The following is a 26,701-nucleotide window of genomic DNA, read 5'->3' as shown; positions in this document are numbered from 1 at the left end:
TTTCTAGGAAACAAAATTTGGCCGCTTTTGGTACTCCATACTAAGCTATTCAGCAGCAGTTTATAGGGGTCTGTGCATTTTAATAGTTCGCATATGAGACAGCTGAAGTTAATGACTTTATAGGACAGGATTAGCTCGAATGACTCAGTTTTGTCCAGATCTTGCCAAGTCTCCAGATGTGAGGTTTTCTGAATTCCTTGAGAAATCCTGCATGTTTTTCACCCCTCAGCTCCAGTTCTTGTATCTTGAAAAGGTGCTACTGTGTGCCACCATTACTTCTAATTGTGTAAGCAGCCTGAATAACCAAACCAGCCATCTCAGCGAAAAGTGAAGTACTGCTTCCTATTGAGAAGGCCTTGGAAAAGTTACCTCTTCGTCCTCACAGAAAAGATTAGTAGATTTTGTTATAAAGTAATTCAGGATCAATGCTGCAGGAAGAGGAGGTGAGAAGGAAAGGAAGTGATACTGGAGTCCTGAAATGTCACTTAGCCATTTTCTGGAGGAAAAAAAAAAAATCTCTCTTAAAACAACCTTCCTGTGACACCACCCAGTGAATCTAAGCATATGTTATGGTTTGGCTTAATCAAAACCAAAAAGCAGATATAACATTCCCTTCCTAGCAAAAGCATTTTGGAGTTACAGCATTTACTAAACTGAAGAGTGAAGTATACAAAAAAAAAAAATCCCAGTCCCATGAGGGGCAAATAAAAAACACACTTAACGGCTGCCATTCTCTGGTCTTTGCGGAAGAATGTTGTTTGGATCATATAACTATTGCTATGAAGAATAATAACAGACTGAAGTACTAGAGAGAAATGAGTAAGTTTGGAGAAGTGTTTGAGAAACAAAATCTCTAAATACATCTGTGAAAAAGACACTGCATTTCTCCTATATTATTGCACACAGACCCATCCACATGAACTATACTAGGGCAATGGATTGAAAAAACATGTTTTTAAAAGCAGGAAGATACTATATGACTTCTCACTTGTTTATTGGAAAAAACAAGGAACAAAAGATTTTTCTAGCAGAAAATATTTTTTATAATGTTTTAGGGCAGAATGTGCAAAGACTAAGTGATCAAAGAACACATCTTTGTCCTTAGAGGAACACAGTTGCTCTGACACAAGACAGGAAGTTGAGTATTGTTGGCAAGGTCGTCCACAGCTGTTGCAAAGTGGATCTTCTCACTCTACTGTGCATATTACCAAGTTTCCAGGAAATGTAGAAGCATGCTTTGCTTTACTTACCTTCCCTACTTGTTGACACCTGAATATATGTTAGCACCTTTCCTCTTTCTTTTTCTTTCCTTTCCCCAGTACCAAGTGTCCCAGTATCCTTGCTTCCCTGCCCTTGCCCCTTTCTGTAGACACAACCAATTCGTATAAAGACTATATTGCCTTTAGACCCCACAGATTTTGTTCATTTAACAAACACACAGGGCTGTTAGTATGAAAGTTGCTGTTTCCAGGGCTTCGTAAGGCCCTTCAGGCTTTAAGAGTGAAGTATCACAATGGGAGGAAAAACATGCTCGATCACCTGAATAGACAGAACAGAATATATTCATTAGGATAACTGAATAATCCACAGAGGTACAGGCCATTCCGAGTTTAGTTATGAATATATTTAGATTTCATGAACTCAGCTTCATGCTTGGAGTGCCTGCTTGGAGCTCTCCTTGCAAATGAACAACCTCCAGTAAAGTTTAGAGTGACAGCTGAATCAACTTAGTTGTGCAGTTCCTCGCACTAGTCTTCCAAACAACAAATAATTTAAAATCTCCAATAAATAAATTTAAAAAGCAACAACTTTACGTTCTCTACATTCTCTTTTTTCTTAGACAAACATAGATGCAAAAGAATTAAAAGTTTGCCAATTTAAGGTTAAAGAAGGAAAAAAATCAGCTAGTCTGACAGGATTAGGAGGAGCAGAAGTATGTAAAATATTAGTTACACCAATAGCAAGCTTCAGAGGAGAGGAGGTAGAAAAAAGGCAGGAAAAGCAGGAGTACATACCAGAAAAGAACATTTAGAATGTCTAATTTTGGAACACTAAAATTTCTTTAACAAAATGATCTAATTATTATTAATAAAATTCAATACAAATATGCCAAAGTGCAATGTGCACTGCATAGAAATAAGGGATGGGGTTTGCGCTGACCTTTTTATTTCCTCATGAAGAAAGACCTGATGATAGTAATTCTTCTCAAGAGAAAAGATAAAGGTCATCACAAGCAAGTTCAATCGTGGATATGCACACAATAATTATAATGAAGAATAAAAGAAATTACAGAGAGATCTACTTCTAGAAACTCATTCATTCTTTTTCCATTTTTATATTCACAGACACTTTGTATTCACAATTAAAGTCACTATTTCCAGGATTTGTTTTCAGAAATCAAGTTTCTTGGAATTGTCTAATGCTATATGCTGAGTGAACTGGTCAGAATATATTAAACTCAGAAAACAAAAGATTAATTGATGGGCCAACAAACAAGGTGAGAATTTCATAAGCGACTTCAGAATCCAGCTCCTTACAAACTCCTTAAGTTTGACTAGGCACTTTTTAAAATCTTGCCTATATTTTTTTGATCAAAAGATTAGATAACAACTTCCACTTTCATGTTAGCTTCCAAAAAGAAGCACAACTTTGGCTCCACTTTCTAAAAATGTTCCTAAAGCCTCAAATTTGGCATGCAAAATCAAGGCAAAAGGCATCTTACCTAAAACCACGCTTAAACATTTTAAGAAGGAATAAAGTATTTTAAGATACTGCTCTTAACAGGCCTCAAGAATGTAAAGGAAAGTTTCTGGGGTTTAAATGTTTCTACAAGCTCATCTGATTACTTAGCTGATTAACAAAAAATGCTCCTTCCTCTGTCTCCTCTCACATCTTCCCAAAAAAGTAGTTGCAATTATTGGACAGAATGCAAATTAGTAGCTCAAAGGGACAAAACAAAAAATGATTTTGAAGTTGATTCTGTGGTTGTATTGTAGGTTCACAGGAATTTGCGCTAGAGATTGCTTGCCTAAATACGTGTGGCATGCACATAAGTACATTCTTATATATAAATATAATAAAGATTTATGTGAATTCACTGTAACTAAAATAAATTTGTTTGTTCTCTCAACCCATAATAGCTCTTCGTTATGTAAATAGTCTAAGTGTTCAACATGACATTTTATAAACCTTATTATTAAAATGTTTTGCTAGAATAAATGTGGTGGCTATTAAAATCTACATAGAAAATATAAATAGTTCTCTATGTAAATACATCTAGCGATCAAATATTCAATTAACTAATCTATACTGTATAACTCTGTACTGCAGTGTTATTTGACAACCATGTGCAGGGGTTATATTTCTCAGGCTTAAATTTATATGATACACAGAAAAGAAGTCTGTAAATGTCAAGTAAAGTTTCCCATACTTGTTGATCAGCAGCAAGATTGAAATTTAAAAGCCATTTCTGAAAACTACGTATCCCTAATTGTGACAAATGTGACTTGACATAATATTTACATACATAGGATTCATAAAGAAAGCATCTTGTTTAAACCACATAATATCCTTTAATAATCTGCAGGGTAAAAGTATTCAAATTTATAGTCTGATTCCAGAAATGAACTTACTCGAAAAAGGGACAGAAGACAAGGCACTTCAGCGTAGTTCACTTTAGTGAAAGGAAACACAATACAGTCGCTGGCATGTTTCCACAAGAAAAGTCTGGCTCCCAGATGCTTCTCTTATAACTTTTTAAAAAATGTTCTACCAAGACATTTTTGCATTCTCTGTGTTGATCATTAACTGCACATTGACAAAAAAAAAAAATTCAGCAGCTTTCACCCTTTGGGTACTTTCAGGAAAAGTAGCAAACCCACACCACTGCCTCTTTCCACTGTTTATGGCCCATGCCATCAAATTAAATTATGTCAGCTATGCTAAATCCTCTCTCCAGCTTAAATAATTAAATAAAGCAAATGTAAATATTCTTGTTATGATTCACTAGTAAAGAAAAATCAAGTTAAATCAGAAATAAGCAGGAAAATTACAGCTGCAACGCAGACTGCTTACACATACCATGTTTTGGGTAGTATTCCCCATTCATTTCTACAAATACTGCCCTGTTCCACCATTCTCATACGTTAGGTCCACAGTGGGACTAGCAACTCTGGATCTTACTAGCCCTACATGCCACATACAGCGATGCAGCTCAGAGAGATGTGGCAGGACAGCAGGGATCTGGAAATAGTTCATAAGCTGGAGGTGACAGCTGCTCCCCAAGCAGCTCACCATGTTATGGTGGGATTGACATACAGCGGCATCTCAGAAAACTCCAGAGCCCCCAGATTCCTACAGTACTTGAATTCCCTCGCAGCCGGTACTTTGGATTGCCCAGCTGTGATGCCAGGGACACACCAGAGGCCCACACCACGCACTGTAGGAACCACCACTTACTAGGGCTGAGTTAGGCAGTTTAACCAGAAACTGGGTCTCATGACCCTTATGGAAACTATGACAAAATCGTATCCATCTTGAAATTCTGTTTATTGAATTATGTGAGACCACTATTCAACATTTAGTAATGGAGATGCCTCACTTCTTAAGGAAATAAATTTGAGACAGGTATGGAAGCAAGTATAGTTTCAGTTAGTATATTTTGGATCAGTGGAAGGATGACACTCATGCATGCTAGGATCCAGAGGCTTTTCTGTAGGCAGTGGCTTTGTTTTGAAAATGAGATTCCTTCCTTTAATTGCCAGTTTTACTCACTGTTGCCTTCAAGATTTAAGGACAGAATAACGGTTGCAGCCTGCTAAGACAAAACCCTTCCAGAAACCAAAGACGGAAGTGCTCGAACCTCTTCCTTAAGGATATTGAAAGTTCCCAAGATTTTAAACTAGCTTTAATTAGAACACAAACTCGGAGTTTTCAGGTGGAAGAAATCAAGATCTGCTAGGAAAAAGCAGACTTCAAAAACAGGATCAAAACAAAATATCCCCTGTGCCAACCATCCCCTTTTTCTGGATAAGAAAATTTTCCTCCCACCTTGCTGTCCAATTCAAATTTCACTGCCTTGCCAAAAACTTTCCTGAGTCTTTTCTGGCTTCTTAAGAAAACGTTCTTCCCTTCGCTGCAGCTTATCTGTGTACCTGCAGCCTGCACTTCCCTGGAGCATCCCTCTCTCAACTTTAGGGCTGCATCTTGCCCTCTCTGCCTGGTCCACTGTATGGTCCAGAAGCCGTACCTTGCTGACCATTTTCCTTTCCTAGGAGCTGCTGCTTTCAAAGACTCCTACCCAGCCCAGGGAAGAGCAGCCTAGACAAGGGAACAGGCGGCCTTTTCCTATGTTGCCTTCCTTGTATACGCGTAAACTAAATATAACGTCCATTGCAAGCACTGTACACTGGAACACACAAATCAGGTATACATGCATACAGCCAGCAAAATTCATGAAGCTCTGGTTAATTAGTAACATTTTGCTTGGCTCATTTCTCCATTTTGAGGCGAGTGGGAAGGAAAGAGAGTAGCAGATAAAAAGCACACTGAGAGGAAAAGACATATACAGAAGGATTTATGCTGATGCCTTTCTTAAGGCTGAAAAATTCAAATAAGAGATTTGTATCTACAGTAACAGAGTGATTAATTCAGCCTTTAAAGCCCACCTTGCCGGGTCTTATTTGAGAATCCAGTTGTATAAATTATGGTTCTGTAATAGCTACCTCGTGGAAACCAGAAAAGTTGAGAAGCGATAGCCTGAGGCACCGTATAACCTCTGGTTGCTCTTGTTTCTCAAAAAACTCTACCTAATGGTTTTAATAGCCTGATATGCAGTCATTCGTCACAAATTCAAAAAGTAAAGGTTCCTTGATCTATCTATATAGTATTCATCACAGTTATACTCAAGCAGTAGAGCAAGCCCAACATTTCTATTTTCATAAATATACATAATACAATTGACATTTTGCTTTGAACTTGCTAAACTACAGCAATTCCTCAAATTTATGGTTAATAAACTATCTCGCATACCAAGACATTTCTTCTGAATGCTTTGAATTAGAATTATTGCACTGCTGCTTAATTAGATAAAAACAGTGCTACCAAAGAAAACTACTTTGCTTTCAAAAGAAGGAACTTTGTGTCCATAACCCATTGAAGACATGCCTGCATAAACAAGGCTGTCAGAAACAGAGTCAAAACTGAAAAAACTATGATACAAGTAAAATTACTTTGTGTGATTTTTTACTTGCTAGGATGACAAGCTTTTCTGAGACAGGATTCTATCTCTTAAGAACAAATAACTTCTGTCACATACTGTTCACATCAGATTGGTTTTACAAATCAATAGTGTCAAACATTGTTTAGTGACGGTGCACAGAAAATTATATAAAAAACGATTGATCAGTACTTGCAATAAAAGCTTGCAATACTTTGCAATACCTTATTTCAATAAGTAAATTCCTTTCAAAGATTTGTGTGCTAATTAGTTTTTAAAAGAGTTATTTAAACATGAAAGTGCACGATTAAAAATACTTCCTTTTTAGATATTATTAAGTGATGCCTTCTAATTTTAAGTAAGCAAGCTTCAAAATGCCAACAGACAATGCAGATTTAACAATCTATTCCTGGTTTATTGGTAGGGTGGGGTGTTTTTTGTCTGATTTGGCTTTAGGGTATTTTTGGTTTTTTTTTAAAACTCTGAAACACAGAAATAAAATTCAGCCTTTGATAACCAAAGATTTTGATAAACACAGTTTTCCAACATGAACTCGCTTAATTTATTATTATAGTTGACCACAATTTCAGGAAGGTCACTTCTATTTTCTCCACTTGTAAACTCTGAAGCTTATGAAGTTAAATGTCTGAAAACTATGAATTCCTGCATGCAGTTCAGAGAGAAGAATAAATGACTAAACTTAACAGTACACAGCTTCCATTTACTGTAGATATTGTAATTAACTATTTTGAATTTCATAGCTGAACAAATTTCCTGCAGCAGAAGTATATTACTAAATAAAGAATACTCTTTTTAAGAGTATTTCTCAGTAGACAACCCCACCCCAAGTTCAACCAGTGAATATACCCTTCACATGCAAGTCAGACAAAACATGAATACTCCGTTATTATTGCATTTTTACTGGCCTCCTCACTTGCATATTTGCAAACGTGTGTGTGATGGGGAGGGTAGGGGTTGAAATGTGTCATGGACAGTAGGCTTCTTGACCGCTATGGGCCTCATGTTGTTCACAGACCACCACTTTATATTCACTTCACAAGAAACACAGAAAAGCTTGTCAACCTTCTCTTTCCTCTCAAAGACTTGCCACTTCCCACTCAATGGGCATCTCATTCTTTTCAGCTACACCAGATTGTCTTACCTCCTCTTCCATTGCTGACACCTAACATAAATAGAAAGAAAGTGTTCCCTTTTTAGATGTAGGATTACATTAATTGAAGATAAAGTCCAAGCTCTTGTGGCAAACAGAAGCTGAGGTCCAGGTATTAAATTCCTAACCACCTTCTGGATGCAATGTCTTTAAATACAAAAAGTTGTCTGGATTCATAACTCCATATCTTGTGAGCATTTAGTACTAACTGAAGGAACTCTATGGTACATATAAATCCCATAGGAGTACTGCCTCAAAACCCAGAGTGACAAAGAACTCAGACACAGCTCCATTTCCTAGCAGGTGGGATTCAGCAATATCCAGTTGAAAGAAGTTGTTTTTCAGTGATTTTCCTGTCTGGCATATAATCAAAGACACTTAGTAGACCCCAAATCGCAGTGATCAAGACAACAAAACCACGCATCTTGGACAGAAAAAAAAGTCCTCAGTATTCCTTGACACCAAAAGGTAGCTTATATCTGCTTTTCTTGTATTATTTTAATTGCTTTTTATTTACAGCAAACTGAGCAAGCCCCATAGCACCCTCTTCTCCTTATTCTGGTACTTCACCTATCAGCAAGGTATTATGGGCAAAAATACTGTCTATATAAAAAGAATGTAATGGCTAAACAAGTGAAAAATACAATTTCTTAACAACACTGAGATCCAATCTTTGAAAAAAATTGTTTTGAAGAATGAACTATCCTCACTACTTCAAAAGGAAAAAAATCCTGTGCTGTGTTCTTGAATCTGAAAGATGTTTTAATGGAAATTATTCAAAACACTTTCAGTAATTACTTTAGAAAATCATCTTTAGTACTGTCCTCAAAAATGCTGGTCTTACATCTGGTATTTTCAGCTTCAAATATTCCAGATCTTACTTATACTTTATACTTTGAAATCACTTCATTTACTAATTAAAAGCACCTAGAATTCTTTCTGTGGAAAAAATAAAAAAATTGATAGCACATCAGCTTTATATACAACTTCTGTGGACAAGAAGTAAAGAATTCCCTAACTACTTGAGGCAAACAACAAATGCTGGGAGGAATTTGGAAAATATACCAGGATATGTAACATACTGACTTAACAGCAATGATCACAAGTAATGTCTCAGATTGTATAATCACATGTGTCTCTGATGGCATAAACCTACTGCTCTGGTTTACAATGACTAATTAATAGTTTCTTCATTTTAGCTTACTAGGTTTAGGAACTGATTATACAGTTGTAATCCATAACTTGGGACTGCTTGACGCCAAACACTAAGTTGGTCCCATGGACCCTGACTGTGATATATTGAAAACACTAAAATAAGCAAAGGTCTTCTGAAAAGGCATTTTCATTAACAGAGCAGTGTGAAATCTTCACTTCTAGTGCCAAAAAGTCAATACATCTGACACTACATTTTGAGAACACAAATATTTGCTATGAGTCGGTGTTCATGAGTGACAAATCAAGCTTACACTCGAACCCCACTACATAATCATTACTTCCTTCCTCCCAAGAAGGGGTAAATCAGAGATCACGTTCTTCTTTTCCCCCTCCGTACTCATGAAAAGGGTACATCATAAAACCCATTTGCTTCTTCAAAGCTCAAGCAATTGAGCAACAAAAGAGGATGAGGATGGCATTAAGTTATGCTGCTTAACTGCAGAGGTTAACCATTAGAAAAAATTAAAGCAACAAACCTGCTTAAAGAGACAAATATAAAATAGAGATAGAAGATAGAAATTCCCTACCTTCATACTCAAATGTCAGAAATAAGTGCTGAAACAGCAGCAATATGATTTTTAAACTATTTAAAAGACTTAATTTAAAATAACTAAACAAATTTAAAAGTGTTCCTTTGTGTTAGCACACTTCCTACTGCATAAAATTTAAGACATTTCTTACCTTTCCCTGAGCTTTACCTTAGTTACAGAGTTTCCCTAGCTAAGCTTCCAACTACACTGCAGAACAGAATTACTGGCCAGATACCTGGGCTTGACTAAACTGTTTGGCAGCGGAGTGACAGCGGGAATCAAAAGACAAAAGCAAGCTTTCCATTCCCATGATCCTTTGCCCAATCAGAGACTGAATCAGTCCTCAAATTTAATTTACAGCAAACTAAGAACTGATGCAAGTTGTATTGGCTGGGTTAGAGATCACCACAGCACTGAATTTCACCATCCTTACCTCTCTCGCACCCAAAAGTTCTCTGTATTATGGACAAGCTGAGAATAGATGGCACAAAACCAACAATGCCAGCCTTGTGCCATGTCACATTGCTTCGGGATTTCCAACCTTAGCCATTCTGTAAGGGCAGTTTTTTATCTCCATGCCCCAACTAAGCACCACCAAAGTAAGAACCAAACGTTTTTTTTTTTAGAATCACGTTAATGGAAACTATACTGTAGGCCATGAGAACTACTGCTACAATGCAAGTTTGCGAGCAGAAAAAGGACAGAAGAAAAAAAGACAACACAAGAATGAAAATTAAGATAAGCATGTTAGCTTAGATTAACACCTCTAAATTAAGGTAAACATGTTACCTGAGCTTAATACCTCTTTTCTCCTATTGTGCAAGTGAGTTGTAGCCAGTACACAAACTGAGTTGAGGTAGTAGAAAGGATCAAGGTGGCAGGCAGTAGTTAGCACTGCAGGTTTGGGTATGTCCTCCACACAGATGGGAAACCACAGAAGACAATACTGAAGGACCTTAAAAATTATGTCACCAAAACCTCGAGTTAATGAAAAAATTTGGTCTTCAAGGGCTGTAACAGATGACAACATGTTTAAAGCCAGGAAGTGTTCTCTTTTGTGACAAGAACCACTCCATTGTTTAAAACACCACTAAGCTAGAAACTCCATGCATCTAGGTAGGTCTACACACACAGTTACTTAGTACTACAGTTTTAGAAGTTATTTTATGTTACAGCTTATAATATCCAGCTGTGAATTGCAAAATTATACAGAGTGTACTAAGGTAGAAAATAAATAGCTAATTAAGCTAAAATGGGCCTTTATTGACTTAACCAAGTTTTCCTCCATGTTTTATTAAAAATCAGAAAGACAACACCTTTGTTTGTTCAAAACAGTATAAAGCTTTCTTTTCCTGAAGAATCTTGCAAGGAAGGTTTTACAAGTTGGGAAATCTTCGGCAGTTCTGATGCTTTTGACTCTCCCCGAATAACCACAGTAAAACCCTGACTAATACTGAGGACCAGGAAAAAGATACTTCTATGGTAAATATGAATTTGTATGCGTTATTAAAGAAGAAAGCAACTTAACAGATCAAAAGATTAGTTTTCCCACCTCTCCTTGTACCCCCTCCAACTATCAACCCACTCCTCCTGCCAGAAGGCAGTACAAATTGAATTCCACTGAAATCTATACTTTTAATAGGCTAATATTAGCCTATTAAATAGGCTCTGGATACTGGTTTGAAGCTATTCAGCTCTTGCCTGCAAAACTCATCTACACTGTCTCCTGGCACAAGCGGGAGAAAAAAAAAAATAGCTAGGCAATGTGATAGCTAGAGAATACAGCATCAGTCAGTTCTGATTACTGCAACAGTTCTCAAAAATTCCCAATTTCCAAAACTGTGTAAAAATTTCCATATTCTTTTTTTTATCCAAACACTCTTTATTCAAATATCAAACCCAATATTACAAAACGTACTGCATCATGAACTGGATTAATTTACTGATGAAATGCTGATATAAAAAACACTGAAGAACCATAGAAATGTGAAATTTTACTTACTTGACAAATTGCAAATTATAGTCAATTAAATAATAATGAAGTACAATGAGCTGAGTATCTGAAACTCAATATTTATAAAGCTAGTGGATCTGTGGAAACAGAGGGTCAGAAGCCTCTAACATCAAGATGCTTTGAGGACAAAAACAAAGTGAAGATTAATTTCTTCTCCCTCTTCACAGGGATCTAGCGCATTTGTCTTCTGCATTCCAGAGCTTAGCATAGCTTTTGGGCTGTACAAATAATTCTTTTTTTCTGTTCTCTTAACAGGAGTTCAGGATTCCTTATTTGCTCTGTATTATTAAGTCAGCTAACAGCAGGGATAATGATGCTCTACCCTTTGACCACAGAAGGAAGAAAGAGTAATCACTTACCTGGGAAAACAGAAAGGACAGCCAATTGGAATTAAATGCAACCAATCAGGCCTAATTAAGGCAGGTGAGACCAAAGTGCAATATGCTCTTTTACCATCAAGTTTAGATGAACAGCTATACAAGAACCAAATAAGGCTTACTCCCGTGAGGTCTGTCAACTAGCACTTCATCTAATACTCTTCAATATGCTATGGATAAAGAAGAGGTGGTCTGCTCTAAGGCATCAGAGCCATAAGTTTTTAATTTCATTTAAGCAAGTGACTACTAAAGCACATTTATGGAAGAGAAAAAGACGCTTTAATCACCTAAAATCTATTGCGAACTTATGCTTTATTTTTACTTAGTTATGCCAACACATCACAGACAAAATTAAGAGCTCCGCTGTACAAGGTCCTTCCTGAAAAGTTTACAATTCAAATAAACAAGATGGAGAAAGTGTGAGATAAAGAGAGATAATCCCTACTTGATAACATGAAAATGAAGCACCACTCCAAGATCACGGGGAAAGAAATTCATTTAACTAAAAACTGAAACTAGATTTCTTGAATAACAGAAGAGCCATCCTTTCTTTGTAACAGCTGTTCTGTTACATTTCAGATTTATTAGCCACATTAGGAGACAACAGTTCCTGGAAAACTGACATAAAAATGGGATGTTAAGTGAAAGTACTCTAAATTCTTGCAGAATCATAACAAGGCAGCAACTCCCTGAAAACAGAACTCAAAGCATATATTAACTATTGGCCCCCTACCACTATTGTATGTGTTACTGTTCCAGATCTACTTACTGCCTGAGATTCAAATGAACAGGTAAAATAAGTGAAGCTCGGAAAAGAGTAATTTATCCCAGGATACATCTAAAGCTTCTTTAACAAAAGCATAGGCAAGCATACAAGACCACCTTCTGTAGGAGCCTGAGCATCCAAAAAGCACCGCAATAGGTTTGTCTGTATCCTCTAGCTATAAGATTAAGCCCTGTAATGTAATTTTTATATTCACTGCAGAAGAGTTTTTCAGCATGCATGACACATGGCACCCCATTTCAGCAGAACATGTATTCTGTGCTGAAGTAGTCTAGGTACAATTCAAAGAAATGGAACCAAAAAGGACAGCCTTGAAGAACTGAGTGCTGCTACAATTTTAGAATTTTATGATAATCATTTTTACTAGCCACTCTTGTTCTCCGCTCCCTTGGTCCACTCAAATAATCTTAAAATGAAAGCCACAGCATACTATAAAATGTTCTTTTATCCAACGGTCAGAATATTCAACCTAACTGATACATAAAGTTAGTCAACATCACATGACATGACTAATTTTTCCTCTCAAGTTATTGCTGATAATTGCACTGCCCCAAACAGCAAGGGGTACAAAACATTATTTCGCACAGTGATTATTAATTGCCATATCACTTTAAAATATCATTTGTTAACTAATGGTGACTGAAAAACTGATTTTTTCATAGCTTCTTAAAACATAATCAAGAGCGACCACCTTTCTCCTAACACTTGAAGGTCTATAATCAACTCCAAGAGCTTTTGCTAAGCTCTTTTTCTTTCGTTTTGCCAATTGGACGTCTAGAGGCATATCATCTGACCACATCATATAGTCCACAGTAAAAAGTTTCTGTACAATCACAGTCATGCTGGAAGATATGAAACAAAATAATGTCAATACTCCTGTTGCCTTTATTTACAGTTCATCTCCAGAGCCCTTTCAAACCAACACATTGCTTTCTTGCAGGATTACAATATCATGTATTAGGCAGCAGCTGATAACATATGGAATGATAGCAAACCTTTGCTTAATACAAATGCCAAAATGAATAAAGAAAAAAATTATGAGCAAGTTGGTGGAAAAAGCTGTAAGGCAAGTCAATTTTTTAATTAAAAAAAATTGCATACCAGAGAATGTTAATGAGCCAAAAGTCCCCTGAGACCACTTTTACACATTCTGCACTATTTTGATGCCCCCGCTAAAGAAAACTGAACGGTTCTCACTCAGACCTGATTGAAGACACATTCTGTTTTCTACATTGTAGCAAAACTTGAAATCTGAAAGTATCTTATTCATCAGGTTACTTTACTCACTCAATTTTAGCCACTCAGAGTTATCAAACTAGAAGCAGAGAAGACAAAATGATCGCAAGGTACAAAGTAAAAAAAAATCTCAACAATACCTTTAACTTCTTCATAAATGCTATCATCTATTGGTTCACTGCTCACTTGTCCAACATCATCATATTCCTCTTCCTCCTCCTCAGGAATAGTATTAGATTCCATATCTATGTAAGAGCAGTTAAAAAAGTTAGCATTTACTAGATAAGAACACCTAAGCAGAAACTTACGCAAAATGAAAACAAAATTCATTTTCTACGAGCTGGTGCTTACAGTATATTCTGCCTATTTTCTTACAGTGTTTATAAGCAAGAGCTTTCATGCTAAATAGTATTCTTGGAAAAAAGCAAAAATCTTGCAAAAGGAGAAAAGTCACGTAAAAGCTACAACATGATTGAGAACTAGGACTTGCTATTCAAAACTTGGACAAGTGGGAATACTAGATATGCAGACGTGACAGGGATGTTAATGGACAGAACTACCATCACTAAGGAGTATTGGCAGTAAAGGCTACTGCTCTACTGGCTGGCTTACCTTGAATTACAAACTTGACTTGCTGTACCCATTCCTCTGCTTCTTTGGGAGTGGCAGCTGTAAACTATTAAACATTTATTAATAGCTACTAGCAGTAATGACAAAAACACAAGTACAATTTCATTAGCAATAAAAAAGAGGGACTGTAGCATTCTCGTCACTTCCTCAAGAAACCATTAGTAATTCTTTTCATGTCTTCTGGTACTTTTCTTGCAAGGATGCTTCTTATAATGTACAGCTAATTTTGACAAATTTACGTAATTGAAGGAGAGGATGATGGATTTGAAACTCTGATCAGCAGCTGGCAGCTGTGCAGAAAAAAGCTGCTTCTCTTCATCAATGTCAAAGCCAGAACTGATGAACAAAATTTGCCCTTGACAATTAGAAGACACCCATGAATTTCTTTAGACTGCTGGGTACAGTTTTCTTAAAAATGTTCTTGTCAGACTCCAACACACTACCTGACAGCTTAATTAACTGGCTTTCAACTGCAATCTCAGATATTTAAAACTTATTAAACTTACATTCTATATTGATGTCTAGCTGATAGATCTCTGAATTGCACAGCTGATACGTGCCTTTACGTAGATTTTTCCTTGCAAAGCCATGACCAATACAGTATGTATTTAACACTGATATATATTGTAAATTTTTTTTACTATTTAATTCATAAAAGAAATCATGCAGACATACTATACAATAGATAATAAAATGCTAACACTGAAATGACCAATAGATAAAGATGATAGATTTCCTTCCTCTTGTCCAAAAAGATAATATTTGAACACATACATACATATTTGAAATCAGATTTTTTTCCTAATATATGAATATACAATATAAGCAAGCAAGGGTTTCCTTTTTTTCATTAAGATGTTAGTGAGAGTTGTTTTACTGAAATGTTAATTCAGCAGCTGGAATTGTAACGGCTTTATCAATTTAATTTCAAGTCAACATAAAAAAAGTCCAACCTGATAAATGCGCTTATCAGGAGCGGAGATTTCAAAACAGCAATCTTTCTTCGCATCCTTCCGAAGGCTATTATTCATTCTGATGGTGTAGCCCTCTAAGGCAAATTCACCTTTCTGTTGTTTGTCTGTTGGAGATAAAAAATAAAGTTAGAGCTTCATTTACAACAGTGAACGTAAGTGGCTCAGCAGGTTATTGTTTATTCAGATTTTGTTTTCTATTTCATGAATTTTACAAAGAACAGGGAGGTTTTTAGCAAAATGATTAGGTGATGCTTCTAGAGATAAAGCTTTATTTTAAAGGAAGACGTACACAAAAGTACATTTTTCCGTAGGATGCCTAAGGAATTCCACAGGGGGATATTTACAGATGGTGGTCTTGTTTAGTAAGAAGTGCGTGTTATGACATTTGTATCTAGGGAAAGCCAAGAACTGGAACTTGCAAGACATGCTTCCTATAAATCAGTGTCTCTTTCAGGTTCAGTAAACCAATGGGAAAACCTGTCTATCTCAGAACTTGCTGAGCTCCCTCCTAAACTAACCACTTCACTCAAAAAATAAACTTCAAATTCCTTTCTAAGCAATTGGAAAAGGTTCTCTTCACATTCTCCCACCCACTCCCAGATGTGCCTCCTTTCCACATGGCAGAAATACAGAATGAATTTTGTTATAAATTCAGGTGTGTGTTCCAAAAGCCTTTCTCTCAACACAGCAAATGTTTAATTACCTAATAAAAGTACTGAGCCCTACCACAGTTTATTATGTAGAGCCATGTGGTTGTTTTAAAGACAATTCTACTTTTCAAAGGTTCTGGTTTATAAAAGTATCACTTAGAACAGGCCTGACTTTAAATATACTGCATGTTGGGCAAGCAGCACCTGTGCGCTCCTCCTGAGCTCTTCGGACCAAACCCTGCAATCTGATTTTATGTGCGTGCTCTGGCATGTTTTGGTGGATATTAAAAACAAACACACAAAAGTAAATCAGTTTTGCAATTTCTGTAGATCACAGTGCAGCATTCAAGTGAAGATAGGCATCATCAGTCACATTTTGCTCAGCCAAAGTGCAGTTGCAAATGAAAGAAAATGCCATTAAGTGTGGGGTTTTTTTCCACAGTAGAGAAAAGCATTAATTAACAGTAAGCATCAGGCACAACAGCAAAACTATTTTAAGTATTGCTGAACAGAACTTAGGTGCAAATCCAGCATCCATTACTTATGTTAGTCAACAAAAGGAGAAAACTTCTACAGTAGATAAAACAGGAAAAACTACAATTTTCAACATAATTTTGTCATCTTTCTGGCAACTTAATAGGAAAGCGAACCTTTTTTTCCTAGAGGGCAAAAATTGGTTAACACAGCAACACAAACATCAATGGACATTAGGGCAGTCACCATACAAAACTCTTGCTAGTAATACGTGCACATAGACACAAATTCTTTGTGCACCCACCTTTTCATGAACTCTCACCCCAGGCAAGTAAATACCAAATAACAAAATTATACCAGAAAATCCAGGGCACTGTTCTACTTTCTCTTCTAGTTCCTTCCCCCACAGTAAGTTTTATTATGTCTTAATTAAGTACTAATGATACAGTACTAATATTTTATGTTTGCTCAATCCTCCACCCTTATATCAAACAGTACCAAGGCAGATATTAGAAATAATATCTTGCAAAAGGTTAACTAGGTCCCCTTTTAATGAAATTCATTTCTGCCTAGAAATTTTATTGTTCCCTCACTTGTGACCTCAGGGAGACGATGAAGTGAAACACATTAATTTCTCACTCTCCCACGCTGCAGGTTTATCAAAACCCAAGAAGATAGGAGCACGCAGACAGAATAAACAAACACCAGGTTCAAAAGGTAAAAACATTTTGTCAAGATAAAAATGAGGCAAGTATTCAAATTTAGTGAGATTATTTCTGAGACTGCTTCTCTGTGACATGGATGATCCCTTTTATGGTAATACAGTTTTACAGAGCTAATCTCGGATGATCTCTGTACTGGTACTCGTTCTTTCAAAGACCATTACAGTTAGAACAGAAAGATGCTGTACTTTACACTAGAAGGGGAACGCAGTGCATGGTATCCATATTGCATTTGATTGCTTTATTGTTTATGCTGTCTTTGTCTTATCTCTCTGAACACGCTGTTCCAGTGCTAATGAAAATTACCTGCACGCATCACCAAAAAAATATATAACCTTTGCTATTAAATTCTTTCACTGACCTTTATAGCAACAGACTAGTCATAGCATTGCTACTTTTGCTTCTAATTGTCTGTGCAGTAAAGTACCTCTGATTGAAGTCCAATGTAGCATGACACATATGCTTAAAATGTTGACCACGAGGAAATTTTAAGACAATGAGATGCTTCACAGCCCCGACCCAGAACCCGTTAAAGTTGAGAGAAAGTCTCTCAGTATGCATTCACACTGCCTGTGGCAGCAAACCAGAGATAAGACCTAGTAAAGTCCTGAGAAATGGCTCCATAAATACAGAACAGCAGGACACAGGTCAGCTATAGCTCAGCTGTGTGCTCTGATGTTGACAGCCAATGGAGGTCTACAAAACCCAGCTGCTCTTGCAGAATACACCTTTCCAGGTAGGACTGGAGACCAACCCCATCACCTGATCACCATGGAGCAAACCATGACCCATGGCAGCTGCTTGGCCAGGCACAGTAGTTAGCTGCCAGCTTGAAGGCAGGGCCATCTTGTGATCACCAGACTGAACGATCATCTCGACTTCATTTATTGGCAAAGGCTTGCAGCTAAATAGACTTGGGCTTTCAGTTTAAAGCTGCCATGTGAAGTTAGTGCCACAGTGACTTCTGTGAACTTTCTCATTCAGAGTTATATTGTTGATAACAGAAATGTTTTCTGGAGACTGTGCTCTAGGGAGAGTAAACAGTTTTTGATGTTTCAAAACTTTGAAGACTTAAGATTTTACTTGGAGACTTAAAATTAGATATAGTTGTGTTTTATGGAGGGAGCCTTAAAAGCAGCTTCAGGAAGCGCATTTACATTACAGAGATTTCACTTTCATTTTGAACCCCCAAATCAGAACCAGAGTTTTGCCTAGGCAGGAATACAACAGCATATAGAGGAGGAACTAGAGACAGACATGCAGATGGAACACACTTCTCCGAAGGAGGATAACTTTCTTGCTGACTCTTATTTTCTCAAGACAGGGCTTTGCAATTAAACAACGGGAAACCCTTAAGTTGTCTCAGAACAACACAGAACAGAATTGTAAAAGTATACTACTATCAGTCTTTTTTTTAAAAAAAAGGATTGCAAACATCATCAAGCATAAGTTAAACACAATTAAGTCAAATCTCATTTCAGAATAAGCTGTTCTTTGCTCTCATCTCCGCCTCTTCCCTTCTCCCCATAGCAGGCACACAACAGAAAAATAAATCTGGGGCTGTGTAGATCATTTTGCATCAGGAAGTTAGAATTATAAAAAGCTAGCAAAACAGAGTGGGGAGTCAGGCACTAAATATTTTAAAAAAAAAAGTAAAAACTAATACATAGATATTTGAGAGAAATAAATCTGGGGGGCTATATTTGAAATAGAGAAAATGCAAATCTGAATGAAATTTGAGAGCCGCTTTAAACATTTTTCTTATATATAAACTTCATTCATCCTAAAAATAGTGAAATGTTGCTAACAGTGGAAACAGGGCCAATATTATATTTGGAAAAAAAAGAGTCTCAGGGGAAGCAGAGAAAAAGGGTTTTGAAGTAACCTTGCGTAACTGAGTCCATGGGAACTTTTAAAACAAAGGAGGGTAAACCTTCAACGGGGTCTTGAAATGATTGGGTTGTAAATTTGAGGCCTAAGGCGATGTGCCCATATTATTAGCACATGTAAAAAGAATTAGTGCATTCTGAAGAACAGAGAGGAATCCAGTAGTAGAAAGGAAAGAAGTTACAGAGAAAGGCATAAGGAACAAAGGCAAACAGAAAGATTTCAGAGTGATAAAGTATTTATAGATACTATTAGAATGTATAATTTAACTCTCTTCATCTTGAAATTAGGAGCCTGTAAGATCTTATGGTTTACATGGCTTCATGCTAAATGTAGTTTCACATACTTTTCCATACGCAGGATGTCTGCTTTCTAAAAATAGTGTCAGTATCTCCAAAATGGTAATTCCTTTTCCAGCTTTTGGAACAGTCCTTTCCAAATGCATGCATATGAATCCTTCTCTTTTAGATAGCAGATCTGAAATGCAATTCACTTTTTTTTTCCCCTTTCCTTTAATCTAGTCCTCTGAGAAATCTAAATTTAAAAAATGAAGAAATGGAGGCAATGATTAAAACACAGTATTTAGGGCACCAGTTTGTTTATATTCAGTTTGCCTATACTCAATAGATACTTTTTAAATAACACACTATTTATAGCAAGTGTGCCTCTCAAGGTCTGAATTTAACATTCTCATAGCAGAAGATTCAGTACTCATTAGAGAGATGCCTTTGATTGCCATCACCCTGCTACAACAAAGTCCTATTGAACATTCAGAATTCCCGCGGATTTCAATCGTGGATTCAAAAGTAAAAGTCAAATTGTGGATGTCAAAAGTAAAGTCTAAACTAAACAAGGATTTTTGTCTTCCCTATGTGGCTGTTCAGAGAGGGAGAACTAAGAGAAGGAGGTCTGTAGCTAAAAGCAAAATGATACTTCAACAGCATGTAGCAGAAATTCCAGCAGCCTGGTCAGGTGAATCACCAGGACAGATCTGCAAATGCAACTCTAACTAGGCTTTCCTCTTCCCTTAATATTTTTCAGTCACTAAGTTCTTCAAAAAAAAAAAAAAAAAAAAAACCAACCAACTACACAGAATAAAACAACCCCCCTCTTTTGCACAAATAGAAGTAGTGCATCCATTGGCCTGGCCATCACTATCTTACTATTCAGAGAAATCCAAAATTTTCATGTCTGCATTAAAAAGAAATTTTTAACAAATTAAATTAAAAAAAAATAACTCAGACTTTTCTAAAAGCCTCTGAATTATCCCCCTCTTCAACATCATATTCCTGGCAGGCAGGCAGATACCATTTTCAAGTTATAAAAATGAAAATAAATTTTTAGTGCCTATTAACGGGGGAAAAAACTGTCAATTACTGTCTTGCTAAACATTTAGCTGATCTCTCCAGTTTGCTGAGACAGAAGGGCATATAACATTGTGGCCTAGTGAGGAAGAAGTAATGAAGCCATTAAGTCATTCATTTACAAAGCAACAAATTAATTTTCCTTCTTCACGTGCACTTGGAGGTCTGGAAGGTTAGCCGTACCACCTAGGTGCCCGAGTACACAGGAACCGTCAGAGATCATATAGAAAAATGATATGCAAACAGGGTACCCAACTCAGGATGCAACTGCATGGAAGCAAAGAAAAGAGAAGGGCGGTAAAAGGTTTATGGAAGGAAAGACTACAGAAAAGGAGGACAAGGCAAGCTCCTGGAAATCCAAGGCAGCTCTGCCATTTGAACACGCTTCTCTGCAATGTTGTGGGCCACAAGCTGGGAACAGATACTGCAGCACAAGCACAAAGATACATGCGCTTCCTGCAATACCTATTTCTGACGTGTAATTAGGTCAAAGCTTCAAGCTTTGTTCCTGCATCTACTCCACATATCATTGATCAGGGAAAAAAAATGCAGGTGATTCACTTCGACCTGTCTATATTGCAGGGATAAATAACATTGTTTCACTGTCCAGTGCTGCACTAAATGTACCAGAAAATAGAGGAGGAAACAGGGAAACACCACATTCATTAGCCTGCAGGCATCACAACTGTTAAAAGGATGCTTGTAATCTCTTAGATCAACACACAGACATACACAAACACACAGTCATTTACTGTATTTTCACAGGCTTTAGCTTGTACTATATTCTCCTGGACTAGGCTTCAAATTTTTCATCATTTAGGTCTGAATAAATGGTTCTGAAACTTTTACTTATATGTGTTTGTGAGCTTTATGCACTTCCATACTTTTTGCTTTCCCAATGTAAAAAGGAGAAAGTTAGAAGAATTAGAAGTGTTTTGGAAACAACAAATCTACACAACCTAATAAAAAGGCATCCTATAGCCTCACATTTAGCATTCGGTTACATTTACACTGATATTTAAGCACGAAAATCAAACCTTGACCAACAAAATACACATTGCACCAGACACAAAATATCCTTCACAGATTACTCATCTACTACGTGTTTGGTTTTAAAAACACACACAACGCAAAACAAGACAAGCAGGACTTAGAAATCCCTGCTGCCTCTCTGCATTACATCCCACAACACACAGGCTCTAGCAGTCCATTACCCATTGAAAGTGATGCAGGCAGCAGGACGGAGTACTTATGGAATTTCCCTACCTTGTCTCTCTTCAAACTGGGCTCACATTGACGAGAGGGAATTTTCCTGTTGTGTGAATCAGTTCTGGAACCTGTCAGAAACCAAGGCCCAGCTGATACAAAACGTCTGCAGACACTGCACAGGCAAGGGCAGAGTGGCATCGTATAGACAGACGCCATCCCAACAATTCAAGAGGTGGCAGCAACTTGCTTGAAGCCACCCAAATACATACTTTGCCGCTGTTCTACAGTTGGTGAGAACACGCCTTCATTTTCTACATGGTCCAAGTTATCTGGTACAGTATCAAGCGTCACAGCAAAAGAAGGGCCCCAATAAGACAGCGTACTATGGCAGGTACCACTGCTGGCTGTAACAGTGGGACTGAAAACAGTTTCAGGTTCTTCCAGATGTCCTCAGGATTGCCTCATCACACACCTCATTCGTACTGACAATCTGCAGCTAAACAGCATGATAAACAGCAGCACACATGTTCACAACTATGAGGATCACAGCTCAGTTTCAACAGCAAACTAGTTTGCCACGTAACTACAGCAATCGCTGACATCCAGTTTCCACATAATGATGGTGATTTGCTTCTGCCCTGGAACAGGCACCTTTATGTACTATGGCAGCAGGGGGCTGAAGAAACTACCTCTGACCAGTCTAGAAAAAAAGCTTTCTTCTTCAAAGGCAAGTTCTGGAGTGACTGTTGGTCATCCCAGATCTGCAAGACAAAACAATTCCACCATGCTGCACTAGTTTTGCTGCACTAACAGCACCAGTCAAGTGGAGGTAGGGCAGAAATTCATGCATCTGATTTATTTGCTTGCTCCATGAGCTACTGTTTGGAGTCCAGCCATGTCTACAGAATTCCCAAAAGATGACCCATGGACTATGTGCCTCTCCCACATCATTAGGTTACAGTTAGGATGATCTTCTCCAAACAATCTGCAGCCTACAAAAGCTGTAAATGCATAAACCAAAGCATCTGTCTATAGATCCATAAAGGAAAGAGATCCCACACTATATCACAGTCAATTCCTAACATGACACCAACCTGCCAAGTGCTGGGGAACATGCTTCCATCTATCTTAACTTTCAGCATAGGTATTAGAAATGACAACGTAGCCTTGATAGTCAGGTTATTGCAAAAGAAAAAAAAAAAAGGATGGAAAAAGGAAAGGGCAAGTGGGCAGCTTTCCTGCCTTAATCCAAAGACCATATGCTAGAAAGCATAAATAATCATTAGAACAAACACAAGGGAAAAAAAAAACCACAAGCTTTTTTTTTTTGTGAAAACTAGCAGACAAAAAGACAAAGATTTGAAAACTCAAAATAATCTTTAAGAACTACCAATACATTCTGACCAAAAAAGTTTGCCATTTTTCAAGTACTAGATAATGTATAACTATATATAAACAGCACAAGACAATTTTCCAGAGAAAGAAATAAATTACTACTGACAAATCAGTGTTAACATCGCACCTCCTCAAAATTTTTGAAGAAAGATTGTTTATGTTATTGAAGCTTGACCAATCTGTAAATCCCGCCCCCCCCCCAAAAAAAAAAAAAAAGAAGAAAAGAGAACATTTAGCAGACATACTCCAGAAACAGAGAACATGATAGGAAACCGTAGCAAGGTGAAAACTGGACTTAGAATTAGACCCTTACTTTATTTCTTTTGGTTTTAAAGAGAGGATGAGTTTAAATGAGTCAGCATATTGAGGAATTAAACAAACTGGATCAAATTAAATTAGTCTTCGAATAAAACAACACAAAATAACTACCTGCACTAATCTCAAGTAGAGTCACAACAAGCATAAGAAAAAAAGCTTCAGTGGAAAGTTTGCCCAGGAATAAGTATTTTCTTTGGGGGGAAGACATAATTGCACTTTTAAAATTTACTCAGATATATTTATGTATCATTTGTTTTACTTTAAACATAAATATACTTGGCACACAATTCAAAGGATATTTTATCTGACTGTTAATTTTAAAAATTCAAAGTGATATCCCAACATTTATGCCAGATTCTTTCTAAACTGGCCATTAAAAGTTGAAAGTCACCTCTAGAGGCTAGCTTTAGTCTCCATGACTGGCTTTTAGTCAAGTATATTACTTCATTTCTAGCTTTTTCTGAACATAAGCTATTTAGAAAGAAACATGGAACTCCACTATGCAGTTTTTAGACTAACATTTTCCTGGATAGATCCATCTTTAAAAAACTCTGGAAGGTATAATTGCTACAGGGTGTTTTAAAATGAAAATCCTATTTGGAGAGAGAGAACGTTTTTTGTCCAGTAAATTAATTGAGTACCGGCATACTATCAAACCTAATAGCTAGCTGTTAGTGGCACACAAAGTAGCTTTACAAGTACCTTAATCTTCTTTCCTCAGTTTCCCTGCTTTAGAAACTAAACACATCACATACAGATCTGAAGAATATTTACACATTTTTAAAATTCACAGCACCATTTAAGAACCACCTATTCTTTTAAAAGTTTCGTTTGCTTTCTTAAAATGACCTTAGATTTGCAGTTTCCAACTCCACCAAAGCATTCATATTCTTCTGTGCATGAAAAGATCATTTTTATAGTTTATCATAATTATTATAATTACCTTTGTCACTTCCATAATAATAGAAGATCGTCTTACTAATAGCACACCAACGCTTCTGCCATTCAAAGCCGAGAAAACTGTGGTCTGAAATTGATATAATTTGTGTTATAACACTTTATGTCATTATTGAACATAAATACGTTAATTCTTTTCAAGGGTGAGGGTAAGAGGGAGGAGGAGACAGGGAAGGTGCTAAGGAAAGGAAACAAAATCTGGGTATGAAGAAGAGAAATGTATGGCACTGAGAAGAAAATTAGAAATAAAAATTGGTGGTAAGAAAACAAATGGGAATTCGAAATCATATAAAGAGAGAAGTCATGTGTAACATTAAATATAAGGAAATAATGAACAACTTCCTAAATATTTCCTAGAGTTATTGCAGCATTAAGTGGGTATTAAAGTGACAATATAAGATTTATTGAATCAAGGTAAATATTGACTGAACCAAAGCTGAGATCAATATTTGCCCTCTTGAAGGAAAATAAATCTTGATGCTCACTGAAACATGAAGTCAACATATGGTACTTTTACATACGTTCCTAATGTTTTCTTCAAAAATATCTGAAAGTCTCTGAATTATGGCTGACAGCGGACTTTCACAGCATGATTTTTTTTAGTCAATAAAGAAACAGGATTTTCTTTTAATACTACAGGAGCAATTATATGCTGTGCTTCTTTTGCATAATAATGCTTAAACATTCCAGCTTCTATTCCATTCTATTTATCACTCCTGTATAAAGTTATTGGTGTGTGTAACATCAAATACTGATACATAGACTTCCCAGATATAAAATATACACTAATTTTCACAAAGATAGTTAGACTTACCTTTTCTGCGTTTTTCCAGGTATCCAGCCTTCAGAACAAACTGAAGATCTTGAGCAGCAACAGGAGGAAACTGATTCCCTGAAAGAAAAATAATTTTTTTAAAGCACTGCTTTTCAAGAAAAATACTATAGTAGCATTAATAAACTTACAAATGACACTCTCGATATGCAGGAGCTACTGGAAAAAATAATTCTAATAACTTCTATGCTAGATTATTTTAAGTACAAAAACCCTCTAACTATAAATGTCAGAGCTGTTGCTGCTGTCCTCAACACTTCAATAAGGAAAAATATAGCTGTGTAGCAGGCCCTGCAAGTCTCAGAAGGAAAAATATGCAACTAAAGAAGCTACGGCAACTTAGAAAACATTAGTTTGTGTTTTGAACATGGTCTGTAAAGCAAGTTGGATAGTGAAAGCAGTAAGTTTTCACATGCGCAAACAAAACCAAGTATTCAACACAATTAAATGAGAAACGTGGTTTTCAATACCAGCTTTGCACAAAAACATACAACAACATATAAGGTGAGGACCCTGTATTGCACCATCTACGAAAAAAGAAACCAGATGAAGAGGTGATAAAAGGTAATGCCTGCTGTTGAGAGACATTGCCTAATTTGCAATATGACACAAGAGTACTGCCTATAGGATCTATAAGGCGATACTGGGTAGACCAAAGATATTGCACAGAAGTCTACAAAATTCTTGATCTACAGATACTAATTTTAGATTTTGTAGAACGTGGCTGCATCTGCAAAATGGTGAGTATGTTCCACTGTATGTTTTTTCCTTCTTCTCAACTGCTAATCCATAACTAGAAGCATGAGACCAACCAGTCAACCCTGCCTCAACTTAAAACAGAAACCAAGATGTTAAAAACCGCATCTTACATCCTGCATCCTTCCCCTCCTAAAACTACAGAATTATGATTTAAATGGAACTCCTAGTATTTAGAACAGAAGTACGCTAAATATACCTAATAATTATCACATATATAAATGTCATACTGTTTACTGCAAGCAAAAAAGCAGAACAAAAGCTATTCCCGTGCTTCTGTTTTTTTAAGGGCATGTGAGCATCACAGTGAAGTTCCTACTACTTATTATCATCAAATATTCATAAGAGTCACTGTAGGCAGGTGGCAAGTTTACACAGCAGCAATTGTTCATCAAAATATATGTAATCTCATTAAGTTCTACCAGTAAAAACATACAAAAAAGGACTGATCTCAGCAGACAACTCCCATGCTAAAAAACACTTAAAACTATGCAGGGTGGGTTAACGATCAATTGTCTGACCTTGAACCAAGAACACTGTCTCTGGAAGGCAATGCCAACTTCCTGGATTTTTAGGTTGTCCCTTAAAATAGAATTTTTTTTTAATCAGTGTCCACAAATAAGTTAGTTTATGGTGGTCTTATTTAAATACAGTTGTGAGAGGAAAAATACAAGAAAAAGAGGTAAGAACTTGCAAAGAATGTTATTTTTTTAAAAACAGAAATACTTAAAATGAGAATGCATTCCTTAAATAATATAACTGGCTTTTTAGACAACAAAAGATTTTATTGGATGCCACAAGGTAGTAGATAAATTTTACATACATTGACATTTCCACTGATTTTTTTTATTACTATTATATTTAAATATTAGGAGTACACTAACTATTATTTCATCTTCTATAGAATTCTTACTACTGTATTAAAAATACAAGATTTATTGGCTCCACGTACATGAATTTTAAAATGCTGCAGCTGCCCCTCCTCGCTT

The 26,701-nt window shown here is 36.6% G+C and overlaps 1 protein-coding gene across 3 annotated transcripts in view; it reads right to left on the bottom strand.

Moving 5' to 3' along the window:
* Window positions 1-26,701, bottom strand: part of SKAP2 (src kinase associated phosphoprotein 2) — a 122,137-nt gene that overhangs the window by 25,877 nt on the left and 69,559 nt on the right. For 2 of the 3 annotated variants that reach the window (XM_054190159.1, XM_054190160.1), the window contains exons 5-9: window positions 24,939-25,016; window positions 24,111-24,194; window positions 15,128-15,252; window positions 14,157-14,220; window positions 13,685-13,789 (exon numbers count right to left, since the gene is read on the bottom strand). In XM_054190159.1, the coding sequence (XP_054046134.1) occupies window positions 13,685-13,789; window positions 14,157-14,220; window positions 15,128-15,252; window positions 24,111-24,194; window positions 24,939-25,016 (456 nt within the window). Of the gene's footprint in view, window positions 1-9,922; window positions 10,145-13,684; window positions 13,790-14,156; window positions 14,221-15,127; window positions 15,253-24,110; window positions 24,195-24,938; window positions 25,017-26,701 lie in introns of all 3 variants that reach the window. The other variant, XM_054190158.1, reaches the window with a different exon arrangement.

The sequence above is a fragment of the Rissa tridactyla genome, chromosome 2 (assembly GCF_028500815.1).
Source record: "Rissa tridactyla isolate bRisTri1 chromosome 2, bRisTri1.patW.cur.20221130, whole genome shotgun sequence".
Lineage (NCBI taxonomy): Eukaryota > Metazoa > Chordata > Aves > Charadriiformes > Laridae > Rissa > Rissa tridactyla.
This window is presented reverse-complemented; position numbering and strand designations above follow the sequence as displayed.